The sequence below is a fragment of the Halichoerus grypus genome, chromosome 5 (genome assembly GCF_964656455.1).
Source record: "Halichoerus grypus chromosome 5, mHalGry1.hap1.1, whole genome shotgun sequence".
Taxonomy (NCBI): Eukaryota; Metazoa; Chordata; class Mammalia; order Carnivora; family Phocidae; genus Halichoerus; species Halichoerus grypus.
The window spans coordinates 1,376,109-1,393,119 of NC_135716.1; the positions used below are offsets into that span (position 1 = coordinate 1,376,109).

The 17,011-nt window shown below is 59.0% G+C and overlaps 1 protein-coding gene and 1 long non-coding RNA gene across 4 annotated transcripts; both read left to right on the forward strand.

Annotated features, from left to right (window-relative positions):
* Nucleotides 1-411: 411 nt before the first annotated feature.
* On the forward strand, nt 412-2,737 carry LOC144381699 (uncharacterized). Its single transcript, XR_013447456.1, has 3 exons — nt 412-731; nt 1,766-1,915; nt 2,018-2,737. It is a non-coding gene; the product is annotated as an uncharacterized LOC144381699 (long non-coding RNA).
* A 3,250-nt stretch (nt 2,738-5,987) lies between these two features.
* LOC118544138 (lymphocyte antigen 6H) lies at nt 5,988-8,376 on the forward strand. Of its 3 annotated transcripts, none has more exons than XM_036105756.2 (4): nt 5,988-6,083; nt 6,607-6,733; nt 7,464-7,583; nt 7,867-8,376. In XM_036105756.2, the coding sequence occupies exons 2-4, from the start codon at nt 6,667-6,669 to the stop codon at nt 8,100-8,102; spliced, it is 423 nt and encodes a 140-aa protein (XP_035961649.1). In that variant the 5' UTR covers nt 5,988-6,083; nt 6,607-6,666; the 3' UTR covers nt 8,103-8,376. The 3 variants fall into 3 exon arrangements, with proteins under 3 accessions (XP_035961649.1, XP_035961648.1, XP_077927793.1); XM_036105755.2 differs by having other exon boundaries at nt 6,011-6,131; XM_078071667.1 differs by lacking the exon at nt 5,988-6,083 and adding an exon at nt 6,237-6,347.
* Nucleotides 8,377-17,011: the final 8,635 nt, after the last annotated feature.

Here is a 17,011-nt window from a genome sequence, read left to right on the forward strand (position 1 = left end):
CATCTGTCCATCCCGCACCACCAGTCCCACGGAGAAGGCAGTGTGAATCTGAAATGGGTGTGTCAGTTCTGAGGAGGATGACAGGGTCTGGGCACAACCAGCCTCGAAACTTCCCTGGGCCCCACGGCTTTTAGAACAAATTCCAACCCTTTTCTGCACACAGCCTTCCTACACTCTCCTCCTTCTTCTCTCCCCCTCCTTCCCTCTCCCCCCTTCCATCTTCTCCTCCTCTTCCTCTTCCTCCCCTCCCCCTCTATCCTCTCCCCCTTCCCCTCTCTCTTCTCCCCTCCCCTCCCTCTCCCCCCTCTTTCCTCCCCCTCCCTTCCCCCCTCTCCTCCCCCTCCTCCTCCCTCTTCCTGCTCTTCCCTCCTCCTCCCTCCCCTTACATCACTTGGCTCCTCTCCCAAACACTCCTGCTCTCTCCCATCTCTGGGACTTGGAGCTTCTGGCAGCCTCATCCTCCAGGCCTTGGCTCAATGTCCCCTTCAAAGAGGCCTTGTCCCCGCCCCCAGATTGCTCTCAGAGCCGCTCACATCACTCCATAGCCACCTTTCTGTTTGCGCAGTCATCCCTGCTGCCTGCTTCACGGGGCAGGACCCAGCTGTCCCTCTGGCTTGGCGGGCGGAACGGAGGACTGTGTCGTGATGGCACCCTCCCAGGCGCCTGGGCCAGATGCTCAGCGAGCACTTCACTGGCGGCATCGTGTGGGATCCCCACAATGCTCTTGCAAGGTAACTAGCCCTGCCCCATTCTACAGATGAGGGACTGAGGCTCGGGAGGTCACACAGCATGCCCAGAGCCACGTGCCCTGGTGGTGACTCACGCTGTCTGCGCCCAGAGCCCGGATGTCACCACTGTGCCACTCTGCCCAGGACACGCAAACGCCCACGAGAGCACAGAACAGAGCCCTGTGCAGTGTTGGGAGTGACAGGGCTGACCCACTGGGTCTGGGGTCTCAGTGAGTGTGTGAGTGAGCGTATAAGTGTGTGCAAGTGTGCAGAGGAGATGCATCAGTATGAACGCAATGTGTGTGGGTGAGTGTGCACGAGTGTGGGTGAGTGTGCACGAGTGTAGGCAGCTGGGGGCTGGGGTGAGGGACCTTGAGTGCACCCGCCTTCCCTGCCACTGCCTCTCCCCTCCTGGCCCCGGGCAAGCGTGGTTCCCAGGCCCGAGGGTTTCTTGCAGGGGTTCCCTCAGTGCGGCTGCCCCGGGGAACTTCTCACACTGGGGTGGGAAGGGGTTCTTTGGAGCAGACCTGAGCATCCAGAAAGGTTGGGTGTCTTTAAGGAGACCCTGCATGCTGAGATTTGGTCTGGGCAAAGGCAGATGCGGGCACGTGGGCCACAGAATCCTGGCACTGCAGGTGGGGTCACGTAGAGGCTCTGTGCCAGGTGCGGGGCCAAGGGGGGTTCCCAGAGGCAGTGCGTAGGTGTAGCCTAGGGAGGGGTGGGTCTGCAGAACAGCGGGGCCAGAGAGGGGAAGGGCCCTCTGTGTGAACCCTTTTGTTGGCACCTGAGCCAAAGTGGGCCCAGTGGCCTTAAGAGGAGGACCAATACCAGACAGCTCCTGGCCTCGGGGTTGCTGGGGGGCGGGCAACAGTGACGTGCCGTTGGGCCCTTATCCGCCTGTGGAATGGCAAGCGCCTATGCCAGGACTTGGTTTGTAGCTTAGCTGCTTGGGGCCTCGTGCTCTCTCCACCTTCTCACCTGGTGAGTCCATCTGTTCCTTTGTGCCAACCAGGACCACATTTATGTCTCCACCCCAGACCCTCCTCTGAGCCCCTCAGGGACCTTAGGTCTCTTGTTGGTGCTGTCCAGGCATGTCCAACGAAGGAAAATGCTTTAACACCTCTCACGTCCAATGTGCTCGCCGTCCTGCCCTGGACCCATCTGCTTCCCGAGCCGGAGCCCTGCAGGTAAGCATCCTGGACACACAGCACTAAATCTTGTGAACCACATCTATGCTGCCCCTGCGTCTGAACCCCATCCTCCTCACTGACCCCCTTGTTCTGTTCTAGAAATTCCAGGCCATTCTCTACTCAGCAGCCATGGGGATCATCTGAAATGTCAGCTGATGATGTGTGTGCCCTGCCTCAGCCCTTTCCACCCCTGCTTCTGCAGACAGTGCTGACCACCGAGCTTGAAGCCATCCCAGCTCCCTTTCCCTGTGTGTCTTCCTTTGATATTGATGGGAAGGCTGGGAGGCTCAGGGGAAAGGGACAGAGCCTCCGGTGAGCTTCGAGCCCCACCAGCCCTGACTCACCAAGTGTAAGTCACTCCCTGTGACGGTCAGGGTTCTCCTGAGAAGCAGAACCAATGGGATGTGTATATTTGTACAGAAAGATTTATGTTAAGGAATTGGCTCATGTGATTTCCGGAGTCTGGCAGGAGGGTCAGGAAGAGCCAGTGCTCCTTCAAGTTCAAAGGCCGGCTGCGGGCAGTACTCCCTTTTGCTCAGAGCAAGTCAGTTTTTTGTTCTATCCAGGCCTTCAACTGATTGGATGAGGCCCCCCCACACCATGGAGAGAAATTTGTTTCACTCAAAGTCTACTGATATAAATGTTACAGGAACGCCCAGAACAATGTTTGACTAAACATCTGGGCGCTGTGAACCAACCAGGTTGACACACAGAATTAACCGTCACACTCATGGATGGGTATTTTGACTTGTAATTCAAAGACTTCCCAACTAGTACACTAAAATGCTTGGGACACAGTCCATGATCTGTAATATGACTTCAAAGCCACGAAGGGTCTGACATTTGCCCTCTTTTCTGATTTCACCTCCCTCCACCCCTGCCCCCCAATCACTGAGTGCCAGACACACCGACTTTTCCATTCCCAGCCTGTGCACAGGTAGGGTTCCCACGAGGTGCTGGTTACCTCGAAACCTTCCCTGCATCCTTAACGTCTGAACACAGTCTAATGTTCGTGGTGAGCAGCGCAGCCGGTCAAACGGTGCAAGGGTCTGGGGGCCCTCTGACTCAGTCACCTCCTCTTGTTCCACATGCTGCAGCTCAAACTTCACCTATCGCACACTCCTACCGTCTTAGACGACAAAGCGAACAGCGATTTCCCTCTCGTCAGCCAGTCTCTTCACACCGTTCCTTCTCATGTCTAGCCCTTCCCTCCTGAAGTACATTCTTTAAAAGTGCCTGCTAGAGGTAAGCTCTCTCAACGTCTCCAACATGTCATCTGAAGACATTTATTTGTCTAAACTTTGAATTATCTGAAACATTTATTTTCCACTGATTTTTGGAAAACAGTGTGTAAAGTTCTTAGCTGACAGTTCCTTTCGTCTGAGCACACTTCCTGGGTGCTTATTCCCTGTCTTGGCGCCCCTGCTGCCGAAGCTGCCAGTCTAGCTGCTGTTCCTTTGGAGCTCAGGCAGGTCCCTTTCTTGTCGGCTACCGAAGCATCTTCTTTTGCCTTCAGTGGTCTGCAGCTTCACAACCTTCACGACGCTGTACTAGGTGCGAATTTCCTGCTTGTTGATTCTATTTAGCACACATGGTGCTTCTCTGTAAATGCTTCTTTCATCAGTTCTTTTTTTTTTAAGAGAGAGAGGGGGAGCGGGAGGGGGAGCAGGAGAGAGACTCTCCAGCAGACCCCCCACCCCCCCATCCCCCCCACCCCTGCCCAGCGCAGAGCCCGACACGCGGGGCTGGATCTGGAGCCGAAATCAAGAGCTGGACGCGGGCGCATCTACATCACTGGTTCTGACGCATCATGTCTTCCAACACTGGCTCTCTTCCCTTTGGGGCTCTGCCCAGACTTCCCTCAGCGCTCCGCACGCGACCCGTTGGGTGTCCTGACCGCTCCTTCCATCTTCTATCTCCTCACCCCTTGCACACGTTCTTGATAATTTCTGGAGGCTCAGATTCCAGTTCGCGAACTCCTTCTTCAGTTGTGTCTCCTGTGTGTGCTCATGCATTTGCTGTTGTTTCTACACAACAGCTTGACCGAGACGCAACTCACATGCTGTAAAGTTCACCTTTTAAAGCCTCTGATTCAGTGGGTTTTAGTACATTCACAGTGTGGTGCAACTACCATCACTATCTTTTTAAAACATTTTCATCACTTGAAAAGAAACCCCTTGACCTTTAGCAGAAACTCCCCATTCCTCCCTCCTCCCAGCCTGAGGCACCCGCGAATCTCCGTTCCCTCTTCTTTGGACTTTTCCATTCTGGATGTCTCATAGAAGTGAAGCCATACCATGTATGTTTTTAGTGACTTTATTTTCATTTGGCATACATCTCTCAACGTTTCTGATAACCTTTTAATTTCGGTGGGAAGTTTTTTACTTCTAGAGGCGCTCCTTTTTTTCCACTAAGCACAGTCAGTTTTGCTAGTACCTCGTTCTTTCCTTTAAGTACGTCTTAAACCCACAAGATAGGTTAATTTTATATTCTATATCTACCACTTTCAGTTTAGAAAGTTTGTAGAGATTTATCTATTTTTTTTTTTAAAGATTTTTAAAATTTATTTATTTGACAGAGAGAGAGATAGTGAGAGAGGGAACACAAGCCAGGGGAGTGGGAGAGGGAGAAGCAGGCTTCCCACCGAGCAGGGAGCCCGATGCGGGCCTCGATCCCAGGACCCCGGGATCATGACCTGAGCCGAAGGCAGACACTTAACGACTGAGCCACCCAGGCGCCCAGTTTGTAGAGATTTAAATCTGTTCCTCTTCATTGTTTCTGTTGTGTCTCTGCAGGCCTGTTTTCTTTGGATGTTTACTGATTTTTGACTTTGAACTCCTGTTTGAACTGAATCTGTGGGAGCCCAGTCCCCAGGCTGGGCTTGCCTGTCTGTGTCCTCTGCCTTCGGTCCTCCAGGGCGCTGAGCGCTGAGGTGGACAGGTCCTGCCGCCAAGCTGCTTAGGTTCCAATACCAGCAGGGTCACCTGGTCACCGTGTGACCTTGGGCAGGGAGCTCAAGCTCTGTGCTTGGGCTTCCTCATTGTAAGATGGGGATGTCAAGAATACTTCCACAGCAGGTGGGGGTGGAGCTATCATGACACACGTGCCTGGAACAGAACACACACTAGGTGCTCAGGCAAGGCTAACTGCGATTGGCTCCTCTCACAAGGGCATATCAGTGATGATCCTTTGTCTGATGCAAGACTGGGTGAACATTTTCGTTGTGTTGTCCCAGGCCCAGGGCAGCGATCGGCTGACAGTGGGTACTCCATGAATATTTGTTGGCCAAATGAAGGCAGGGCAAAAAGGAAGGACCCCCAACGCTTGCGCAGTAGCTGGGGCTCAGTGCTCAGCAGAGATGGATTCCAGGCGCAGGGGACAGCAAGTGCAAAGGCACAGCACTCAAAAGCTTTGTGGGGCGGGAAGGCGAGAGACAAAGCTGAGACACTGGCCAAGCAGGCAGCGGACGGCCTCGAACGCCGCGAGCAGCCCTTGGGACTCGACCCTCCGACGGGGGCGTGGTTGGAGCCCTCAGTCCCTGGGGCAGCGGTGACTGGCGGGGGTCGTCGCGGGTGCTCTGGGTCGGGGGCGGGGTGGGGGAGCGCAGCCTCAAACCATCGAAGCCGCGACGACGGAGCTGGGGAGGGGACGGCTCCAGGTACGCGAGCCTGCGAACCAGGACCTGCGCGAACCACCTTCGCTGTTACCTCCCCCCCACTCTGCGTCTTTGTGCGTTTCGCTCGCTTCCTTTCGCAGTAAACGTTCTTCCGAGAAATTCCGAGGGGATCTCGGCCAAGCGGAGGGGGAAGGGATCTTGCCCACGGCCGGGGAGGGGCGCGCGGGGCGGCCGCGGCGGGAGCCGGCACCGGAGGGGGCGGACGCGCGGGCCGGGCGCTGCCTGTCGAGGGGCGCGGACGGCCCAGGACAGCGACCCGCCGCGGCACCGAGCCCCGGGCGCCCCGCCCGCGCTTCTCCCGCCGCCCCCGCCCCTCGCGCGCCCCCGCGCGCCCCCGCCCCGGCTCCGCTCCGCCCCTCGCGCGGGGTCCGCGTCTGCGGCTGCGTTCCCCGAAAGACAAGGCTGCGCCCGGGTTCCGGTCCGCAGGGAGACCGAAGGGCACCGCTCCTCGCGCCTCCCGGAGCCCCGGAGTGCCGACCCCCCAGGGATGTGAGTGCGCCCCCGATCCGAGGCCCGCCCTCCACGCCCCGACCTGCGGTGAGCGCCCGGGCACGCGCAGGAGGCGACGGGAGGGGATTCGGCGCGGGGTTCCCGGGCCCCCAGCCCAGGGGTGGGGGTGGGGACGTGGCTCGCGCCCCTCCTCCATCGGCAGGTACCGCCTGCTCGCACCTTGTCCAGCCCTCTTCTCTCCGGACGCACCTACCGCTCCCCAAGGAGGAGAAGACGCGCTCCCCCTGACCCCCCACCCCACAGGTGCCAGGAGCGGGTTGGGGCGTTTCGTGCTGTCACCCTGCCCGAGACGGCAGACCTATTCTCCCTGGAGGGAATGCTGTGATGGTGGACGCTCTGGGGGATGGGCTGGGGGTGGGGCTTTGCGAGCTTGCGAACAATCTCCCCCCCCAGCTCTGAGATCCCGAGGAGGGGGTACATTGCGATCCCGTGCCAGAAGAGGGGAGGGGGCTTCGGGCTTGGCAGGAGGCTGGGGCTCCTGACCGAGGCTTCTCCTTGCCAGGCCCGCGCCCAGAGGACCTCCGCCCACAACCCCCGCGCCTTCCCGAGGCCCGCCCGGAGCATGCTGCCTGCAGCCATGAACGGCCTCGGCCTGGTGCTGCTGGCCGCCCTGCTGTGCTCTGCGCCCGGTGAGTGTGGGGGCGCCCCGCGGGCCTGGGCCAGGTCGCCGGAGGAGCCCGAGGCGGCTCCGGAGAGAGCCGGGCTGCGGGGCCGCCATCCTCCGACGGTGCCGGTCACATCCACACCCTCTCCGGGACCCTGGCGACACCAGCCGGCCCTCGCGCCTGTCGCCTTCACTCACGGTGCTCCAGCTCCAGCCCCAGCCCCAGCCACGCGGGGTCCTCCTGGCTCCTGAGGGCACCGAGCGGTTTTCCTCCCGGTTTTCCGCACCGGCGGCTAGTCCTGCACGGACGCCCCTCGCTCAGGGCGGGGTTCTCGCGCTCCATCGCTTCTCAGAGCCCCACCTGGCCTCCCATCAAGTCTGTGTGGTCCTTCCTTCCTCGAAGCAAGAGAAGTCTGCGGGGAGGTGTGAGAGGGGTAGGAGTGTGCAAGAGAGCACCAGAGGGCTGAGAGATGTGGGGCTGGCCTGTGCACAGCTGTGCCTGCCGCCGCGAGGGCGCCCAGGGGCTGCCGGAGTTGCAATGGTGGGACCCTCCCCCCAAGTTGCGGGGAAGGCACACAGGTTCCCCCAGGGCCTGACCTCCAGGTGCCTGCTCCCTCCTGGCAGGGGGTGCTCGGCCTCCTACAGCGGCCTGGTTCTCCTAGCAGTGCCCGCAGTAGGCGGGTGGGAGGGGACAGGGGGACGGCTGGCTTGGCCCCCGGTTCCTCTGGTCATCGGAGTCCTTGTGCCCTGCCCAGCTCATGGCCTGTGGTGCCAGGACTGCACCCTGACCACCAACTCGAGCCATTGCACCCCAAAGCAGTGCCAGCCGTCGGATACAGTGTGCGCCAGCGTCCGGATCACCGACCCCAGTAGCAGTGAGTCAGGACCGGGGCCTGGGTGGGGAGCGGTTGGGGGTGTCATCTGAGCCCCTCTGTCCTCGACTAAAGGCGCAGGGCTGTGGGTGGCCTGCTGTGTGAGGCTGAGCAGGTGCCCCGTGTGGCCCTCTCCAGGTCGCTGAGACAGGGTGGGTGGGTTGAAAAGCTCAGCTCTGCTGTCTGGGGTCCCGAGCTGCGTCCTGGGCTGGGTCCTGGCCCTGGGCGTGAGGCAGAGAGGGCCCAGGTGCCGCTCCTGTCCCAGGCTCTCCTACCTCTTCCCCAGGCAGGAAGGATCATTCCGTGAACAAGATGTGCGCCTCATCCTGTGACTTCGTGAAGCGACACTTCTTCTCAGACTATCTGATGGGCTTCATTAACTCTGGGATCTTAAAAGTGGACGTGGACTGTTGCGGGGGAGACCTGTGCAACGGGGGGCCGGGGGCGGGGGGCAGCCTCTGGGCCCTGGCCGGGGGCCTCCTGCTCAGCCTCGGGCCCGCCCTCCTCGGGGCTGGGCCCTGAGGCCCTCTCCCTCCTGCAGGGCTCCGAGCTTCCTCCCTGGAGCCTGGCCCTTGCCCCTCCCTGAGCCGTGAGGCCTCCCTCTCTCCACCAGCTCTGAGTCCCGGCCAGCAGGACGCCTCTAGGAGACCCGGTGTCTGCAGGAGGCCCCGGGGGGTGCGGGCTGGGAGCTGGGACCCCCAGGTCTCCGAGGGGAAGCCAGGCAGAGCCAGGCCCAGCCCAACCGACGGCTTCGAGGGCATATTCCGCAGAGAAATAAACTCACTTCTGGTCCAGAGACCTGGGTCTGAGCCTGGGTGTGGGGGTCAGGCTGGCAGAGCAGGGAGAGGGGCTCCGAGGACGTGGGCCACTGGGACTGGGGGTTTGTGGGTGTGCTGGGCAGCCTGGGGCACCTGGGGCCTGGTAGCGGATGGGAGCGGAGGTTAGAGTGGACAGAATCTCGGGACAGGGACACGAGGGTAAGGCCTTGTAAGCGTGTGTGAGTGCACGCGCACGCCCATGCCTGCAGGGGTGTGCTCCGCGTCCACGCCCACTCGCACAGATGCACACGCCAGCCCCCGCAGACGTCCACAGGTGTGCACGCTGAAACAGGGATGTCACACGAGCGCCCGGACTGGTGTGCCCCAGCCCACACACATGCACGTCTGTGCACACACAGGGACATGCAGACACACACGCCCTGCGTGTCCCCTCCTCTTGCTCTTTCTCTCACTCGCTCTTTCATGGAGCCTTGCTGTGATCAGACTTGGGGGCCCGCTCCCCAAAGAGCTGTTGGGAGCACTCTTGTGCCCAGACTCGGCCTCTTAACCAGAGACCCTTTGCCCCCACCTAGGGCACCTCCTTGGGCAGGGTTGTGAAGGCCAGCCCCTGAGCGGGGGCTGAGGCGGCCCCACGTAGGATGGCGCAGATGGACTGGGTGCTTCGGGTAGGAGGAGGCAGGGGAGCAACTGCAGGTAGATCTTAGGGATCATTTCTGGCCCTTCCTGCTCCGGTGGTGGGTCTCTGGTTTTGTCCCTGCACCCCTGGGTTCAGCCCAATCTCCCACGCTCCCAGGCCACGTGGGTCACCCCGTGACCCAGGCTCACCACGTGATGTCAGCAGTCACTCCAGGCTTCTCTGGGGTCTGGCCTTTAGTCAGTTCTTCCTCATCCTTCTGTGGCTGACCCAGGCTGTGGGCGCTCCTGGGTTCTGGACCCCTTGGCAAGAACCGTGGTTTCACTAAGAGCTGGCTGTGGCATTCCTCCCGGGGCTCCTGCGTGTGGTTGAGGGAGAGGGACCTGGGAGTCCGGGGTGAACAAGACAAGAGAGGAGTCGCTGGAGACCGTGTCCATTTCCTGCTGGTGGGACTGGCCAGGGACGTGTCTCCCGCTCCATTTTAAGTTTGCTCTGCTGCCCTGCAATGCACCCCGTTCCCACCCCGCCCAAACCTCAGTAAAGTGTGCTGCCCACCGCTGTGTCTGGTGTTTGGTGGCGTGTAGGGACTGGGCACTCTCACTTAGTGCAAGTGTGAAGAGCGGCTTGAGGATTCAGAGGCCGGAAGCTGGTGCCACCTAAGATGCGGTTCCGTGGGGGCCCTGGAGGTTCCCGGAGGACAAGATGCCGCCCCATGGGTTCAAACCAACTTTCGGGTCAATCTTTGTGTGCGAATTTATTACCTGAGGGAAGTATTTAAAACACAAAAAGTGGGGAGATCCTTCCAGCTGTGCGATTCAAGGCGAAGGGAGGCTCGGGGCAGCATGGCCCAGAGAGCCTGCTCTGAGCTCTCCGCTCTCCACTCCCCAGCTGCCCCATCCAAGTCTGGGTCCCCACGCCTGAGAGTGAGTCTCCACCGTGATGAGTTGCCATTGCAGGGTTGAACCCCACCGTCTGTGAGGCGTGCTGGGTCCGGCGGGGCACATGGACAGTGCGATGTGTGCCACTTGATAATTGTTCTGAAGAATCCACCAAGGTCATCCTTTCCGGATCTACGCAGACCTTTTGTTTTCAGTGTCTGCTTAGTATTCCCCTGCCTGAGCAAACTGCGCTTTTCTTCACCACCCCTCACCTGAGGCAGAGGGGCCCGCTCTCAGCCTCTGATCGGCACTGCCGTGACCACCCTCGTCCTCATGTCCTTATGGGGTCCAGTGACTCTCCGTCTCAGGCGGATTCAGGAAGTGTGTGGTTGAGCCAGAAAAACCCCATCTCCTTGGAAGGAGCAGATCTCCCCGAAGGAAGGCTGCGCCCGTCCCTCCTCCCGGGCCCCTCCACCCTTCCCCCATGGATCCCCTGGGAGCTCCCGTCAGCCTGGGAGACGAAGAGTAGGATCTTATCCTGATTTCCATTGGAGAACTTAGTAGTGAGATCGAACGTCTTACAAGTTTGTTCCGACTTACGAGTGTTTCTTCTGTAATTGCCGGTCGCACCCTTGGTCCACTTTGGGCTTTTGTCTTTTCTTACAGAAGTATAAGGCCCTTTTGTGAGTGAGGTACCGTCTTTCCTGTGGTCTGTGTTTTCCAAGTATCTTCATTTTTGGTGTTTTCCCAGTACATGCGTGCACGTCCTCAAGTTCTGTGTGGTTGAATCTAATTGTTCTTTTATCGTTTCTGGCTTTCAGATCGTAGGAGAGCCTCCTCTGCCCTTATCTTAGGAAAACAGTCTTTATATTCTGCTACTGTTACGGATTTGGCTACTTCCTTCAGGTACCCGATGCACCCGGAGTTTGTTTACCATGCGGCAGGAGGCAGGACCTCTTTGAAATACATGGCCGGTGTTTGTCAATGTTGTTCATGAACGCACCTGTCTTTCCCCGTGACTCCAAGTGCCACCTTGGTCATAGCACGAATGACACCCATGGTGTGTGTTCCGGCCACCGCGCGTGGGCCCCACCGGGCGTGGCAGCTTCAAGTCACGTTCACCAGCTGGTGAGGCGAGTCCCCTCCTTGCTCCTCTTTTGAAAAGAAGATTGTCACTTCTTGCGATTTATTCTTACAGGTGAATGCTGGAATCCGTTTGTGCAGTTCCAGAATAACAGTCAGGATGTTGACTGCAGTTTCATCGGTTTGCGTGCCGCTGGGGCCGGAGGCTGTCTCCGCAGCATGAGGGCTTTCCACTTGGGAGCGCGGAGCTCCTGTCCATCCGGCGGCCACCTGATCGCACCCCTGTTCTGGCTCGTTCCCCCCTGTGGGTCTTGTACCTCCCTCAGCATCTAAGCTAGGTAACCTGTAGTTTTGGTGGTTGTAACTGGGACTTCCTCCTTTTCTTTAAACCACAGTGGTCATTTTTGGTGTGGTGAGCTGGTTTTTCATTTTCTTCATGCCGTTCTTTCTAGAAGTGCCCACCCCCCACCTGGCCTTCATTTAAGCAGGACGGCTGGGGGTTTGGGGTATCAATAGGGCAGACAACCGACAGAGCCCGTGGATCACTGGCCTCCATGTTTCCAAGAGCTCCCCCCTACGGTGCCATGGTCCTCTCTGAGTCGGAGGGAATAAGTCTGCAGAGAAGCCCGTGGAAACGCTTCAAGACGGGGAGGGAGAGCGGGACCTTACTCAAACTAGGCAGAGATGCCCCTGGGCTGAGCCGGCAGAAGGGCTGGAAGGAGCGGAGGGTGGGGTGGGTCCCAGAGAGAGGCTCCTGAGCGGCAGGACCCGAGTGGTACCTGCTGGCGGAGGTCTCGGTAGGGGGGCTGCAGACAGCCTGGGGCCTCCACGCTGTGGTGGGGCCTGGGAACAAGGGTCAGGGCGAGGCCACAGTGACCCGAGTGAGGGCACAGCCTGTGTGTCCTGGGCGCTGTGCATGGATCAGATAGGGCAGGGGTGAGGCAGTGGATCTGCCTGTCGTCCCTCATTGCACGCAGCCCTGGGAGGGAAGAGACCAAGACATCGGGCTTCTGCCGCCTGGTGAGATGGGTCTGGAGAGAAAAACTGTGACAGAAAGAGTAAAGTTCCGCTCCTCGCTGGGCTGTGCTCACACGTGTGAGTTCGACAGCCCAGGCCGCGGGCGTCAGTGGAGGGCTTTCAGGAGGGGCTCTGCTGGTGGGGGGTGGGGGTGGGGGCTCTCCAGGCAGGCGGAGCGTGGCCCCTCGCCCCTCCTCAGCCCTCCTCGGTGGTGTGGTCTGGATGCATCTCCCCGGCAGAGCCAAAGTCATGTAGGGACGCCCTCGGGGCTGGGAGGCTGCTGAGTGTGCTCCTGAATTCCAGAAGCGTGCGGCTCACATGCAGGGGCGTCCACAAGGTGCAGAGGGTGTGGGCGTGGCGTGGGGCGGCCACCGACAGCGCTGAGCCCACGCAAGGAAAAGCTACTTATTTTCCAGCACTGAGCTCTGCACGTTCCATTGTTGCTGTCGTCTCTTAGATGTTCAAGGTGTGCCACCAGGCAGTGTGCAAGTGAAGACTACTCTGCTTTCCCAATATTTTTGCTGTGTGTTCAGTTTTTGTGCCTGTTGCGTTAGCGGGGCCTTGAGGCCGCCTGACCGATGACACGGCCCAGGGCGTGGCTGTTCACCGGACTTCCCTGTGGCACCTTGAGTCGATGTTTGCTTTTGGAGTTGAAATCAGTCTTTATTCAGCTTACACTATTTATTCATATTTCAATTAGATTTCTTTATGAGGAACAGCTGATGAGTTTAAGAGAAATACCCTTTCACCATTTAGTGATACGAAGACATGTCCCCTCGTCTAATTAGTAGTTACTGCAGTGGGTTCTATTGCTCGGGGTCCTGGTGGTGAGGCTCCTTGGCGTTCGCAGCAGGTAAATGCCGGGGGGTCACGCCAGACTCCCACTGCCAGCGCCTGGTTAGGATCGCTGCATCAGAGGACTTGTGTGCTGGCTCCAGGATTGAGATGGGTCTCTAGTCCTTCGGGTGTCTTCATGGGAGGTGAGCTCAGGATTTTGGCAGCCTCACAGAGGAGATGGGCACCCACGCTCTGGAGCAGCCTGGCTCCTGGGGGGTCTCGAGGGCCTCTTGTGCAGGCCCAGGGAAGCTGCAGGACCGGTGGGGCTGGGGCCTGTCCCTCTCAGAGCAGCTGTCCATCTCCTCGTTTGTACCTGACCTCAGCCCGGTTAGAGGTCTTGTTATGCCCGCTTGACACCGAGGAAACAGACCTGGAAGAGGTAAGACCTGACACACTGAAATCTTCACCGCGTTTGCAGGAAATGCCTGTACTCAGATGTCTCTTGCTGTTTGATCTTGACCAAGTCCTGCATCCCCTCTGAGCCTTGCTTCTGTCTGTGAGGTGGGGATACACCCAACTCGTGGGGTGCCGGGGGGGTGCAGACAGAGGAACCTTGTTCCAGCTGGCAGGGTGGATGGCACGGGGGTGGGTGGGGGGATGGGAGGGTGGACATCCTTCCTTTCTAGGGGCCTGAGGCTTGCTCTTGACCCCTCCCCTATTCTGCCAAGCCCCCCGCCTCCCCAGACTTGCGACCTCCTCTGAAATAACAGCTCCTCCCAGTGCACCTTCCCTGGCGGTCTTTCTCCCACCCTTCCCCCTGCCTGTGCCCCCAGCCCCCCACAGATGCATCTGCCTTGTCCGATCCAGTCTGTATCTGGTGTCTCCACACTGCCGGACCCTGGCCCCTTGCCCCGCTCTCCTGGCTGCTTCCGTCTGCTCCTGGGGTCCCAGGGCATTGCTGGCAGCTCAGCCCTGCACACGGTGCTGGAGGGGGGAGCCGTGCTGGACAAAGCCCCCCAGGCACCCTGCTCCTTCACCTTCTATAGGAGGGACATTCACCTGAGATGTCTCCAGGTATCTCCCACCTTCACCCAACATCTGCACACTGGAGACCCAAAGGTCCTTGAGTTTCACAGGAAAGTGGACCTTTCTCTGAGCAGGTAAGGAAGTCAGTCCTCCCTGCAAGCTCCCTGGTGGCTGTGAGATCCCAGCAGATGAGGGCTTGAATGCACACGCCTGGGCCCTGTACCCAGATCCCGACTTAAAGTGCCCAGTTTGGGCTCCAGAAATCTGCACCACCCACAGCCCACAGCAAGCAGAGGGTGCCCACCAGAGAGATGGGGAGAGCAAGCTAACGGTTTTATGTGCTTGTGGATTCATTTCCACTTTTGGGGAGCTAAGTGCTAGGCTCTAGGCCCCAGGGACAGAGCAGTGGGCAGACAGGTGAGGCGGGCCTGGTCGCTCCCCTGCAGAGGGTACCAGGAGGGGCCAGAGCTTCCCCCGTGGGCTCCAGAGAGTGAGGCTCCGGGGCTTCTTTCCCCTTCCTTGAGGGGGCTGCTGGGGCAGGGGGTACAGGGACCCCAGTCCTGGGAAGTAGCTGAGGGACTTCCACATTTTCTTTTAACTTAAGTTTTTGAATAGAGGCCATGTGCCCGTCAGCGAGGTGAGAAGTGTGTCTCCCGCCCCAGCCCCACCGCTATCTGCCTGGGGCCCCTGTGCATTCAGGGCGTCTTCGCGCGGGAACGGGGAAATGCGGGGATGATTGTATTCTCTGTGCCCCCTGTGCCAGGGGGTTGTGTAGTGCTGATGCGTCTGCATGACGGTGCAGAGGCCTCCCCCGCCTCCCGGGATGCTCTCAGTGTCCACCTCAGGTGGGCTGCGGTTGCTTCACTGTCATGTGTCACTTGGCAAGTGCATCTGGGGATCGGATCCCCTGTGCTGGCCTTGCTGAGCCACAGGGTCCGTGGCTTGTCACTTTGGGGGGTGTGGCTGTCTCACCAGCCTGAGGGGCTGTGCCCATCCCAGTCCCCGCAGGGATGCGTGAGACAACAGAGGGTTCTCCCTTCAGTTAGACTTTGCACTTGGAGGGTGTTGCGGTTTTGTTCTACGTTTTGAAAAGTCATTCTCTTGTCTTTCTGTCAGAGGTTGATGCTTGGGTCTGTGTTGGCTGCCATTGAAACCCCTAAGAACATTGATCATAAAGTGACCCCGAGTGAGAGAGGGGGCGGGGGGGGCTGCAGAACCGGGGCATGGATCTACCTTGACTCACCCCTGAGTTGGCACTTTGAGAGCCTGGGCAGACAAGGTGAGGTTGTGCAGGCCACAGCCCTCAGCATGTGGGCAAGGGATCTGGATCTTACTGGGGAGAACACGTGCTGCTGGCCCTGAGCTTCGGGAGGGGTTGACAGGTGGGCCTTTCTGCCAGCAAGCTTATTAGGGGACAGGGTGGACAGTGATTGGGGAAAGTTCGAGCCTGAGGAGCCCAAATTTCAGGGAACCAGGCTGGCCTGGACGCCTTTGAAGTCCAGCCTGCGGGCAGTGAAGAGCTGACCATGTATTGGACTCATGGGCTCACATCCAGGTTCTCAGAAGGACCAGTGGGTCACTATGTGGAGGTGGGGGAGGGCTTGGACGGTCGGGGACCAGAGCATGTGACAGGGTGGTTGGTGCCTGTCTAGGGCAGTAGGATTCAGAATTCTGGGAGGGGACGGCTGGGTGGTGGGGAGAGTGAGGGCTGATGGAAGGGACGGCCCATGCCTGGCCTAGGGGAGGATCACCCCGGGGAGGGCACAGATGAGGAGCAGTTTGGGATAGGTGGAACCGGTGACAAGCTCAGGGCTGTCTAGGCTGAGCTGGGGCATCCACGGGACATCCAAGGGGACGTCCTAGAGGATGGAGAGATAGAGGGTGGGGCCCTTGTGTAGAGGAGGAGAGTCTGTGGGCAAGGTGGGTGTCATATCACCTGCCTTTGCTGAAGTTCCAAAATTCCCAGGCTGAAGGCAAGTCTCCCCCACTCCTCACTGTGCCCAAGTTCCCCCGATCTCACACTTTTCTTGGTGCTGGTCAGATGGCTGGGAGCAGCCAGGGAATATTGGCTGGGTGAAGGCCAGGGAAGGGTTTGGGAAAACTTGCCAAGTGTCTGTCCAGCCAGGAGACTCAGTGACCGTGTGGGAGGGTCTGGAGGCAGAAGTGAGGCTGGGGGCTTGGTCTGTATGAGTTGCTTTGCCCAGGGAGCACTCAGCTGTTTGTGTGGCTTGTGTGTTGGGGGGGGTGTTGAAGTGGGCAGGGTGTCCATGTCAGGCTCCATCCTGTACTCCCCTACCCCCCCCCCAGGTGGGCTGCTTATTGGGAGGTTGCTCATTTGGAGCCGGGACCCCAGGCCTTCCTTGGACAGAGATCCCCGGAACTCTCCTCCCAGGCCAGCCCCCCTGGCAGGGAGTTGGCAATTTTGCTGAACGAATGAGCAAGTAGAATGAAAGATGAATGAGTGAAGGGTGGAGGATGATAGTTGGATAAGTCATGAGTCACGGGTTACAGAGAAGGGGGCTGACGGGGTGGTGAGTGTGGGGCAGCTGTGAAGGTGTGCAGGTGGTGGGGGGCCCTCCTGTGGGCTGCAACCCCCCGTGTTAGCACTACCTCTTGACCCCGGTTCTCTCCAACTGCCCCCTTCCCAAGCCTCCTTATTCGGAAGGGAAAATCGGGGCCCCCGCTCCAGTCCCTCCAGAGCACTGGGCCTTCATCCCTTAACTTGGGGAATAGGCAACATGTGGGTCTGGTCTGGCAAGGAGACACACAGATGGTCAGAAAGACAAGCTTTCATCTTCCTGAGACAACATGGTCGGGGGTCTTGATCCAGGGGAGGCCTTGCAGGGGAGAGCTGGTCTACCTGATGAGTGCAGCTGGGAAGACTTAAAGATTAGCTGATCAGAAATTAAGTCATTCTTTGGTGAGTGTTCCCCAGTGTCCCATGATCACCATGGTTACCATGCCTTCAATTCCTCTGGGTTTTCTCACAGAGCCCTCCTGCTCAAGCCAAGCACTCATTTCTACTCTACAGAGGTTTAGTGGAGCCAAGGAGAGCCTTCCATAACCCGGGGGACATGCGCAGGTGAGTCACAGAGCACGTACACAGCAGAGACACGTCCAGCTTCACTAGTTACCAGGGAAATGCCAGTCAGGAAGAGTCAGTTGTACCCCTAGGTTAGCAAATGTTCACAAGTCTGATGAGGCCACATGATGGAGACCACGTGTACTGCCAGATTC

Bases quoted from the DNA above. Each gene is read 5' to 3' on its own strand.
- LOC118544138 (XM_036105756.2), top strand. From the start codon at position 6,667: ATGCTGCCTGCAGCCATGAACGGCCTCGGCCTGGTGCTGCTGGCCGCC. The intron at 6,734-7,463 runs GTGAGTGTGGGG...TGCCCTGCCCAG, and splicing joins CCTGCTGTGCTCTGCGCCCG to CTCATGGCCTGTGGTGCCAG. The intron at 7,584-7,866 runs GTGAGTCAGGAC...CCTCTTCCCCAG, and splicing joins GATCACCGACCCCAGTAGCA to GCAGGAAGGATCATTCCGTG.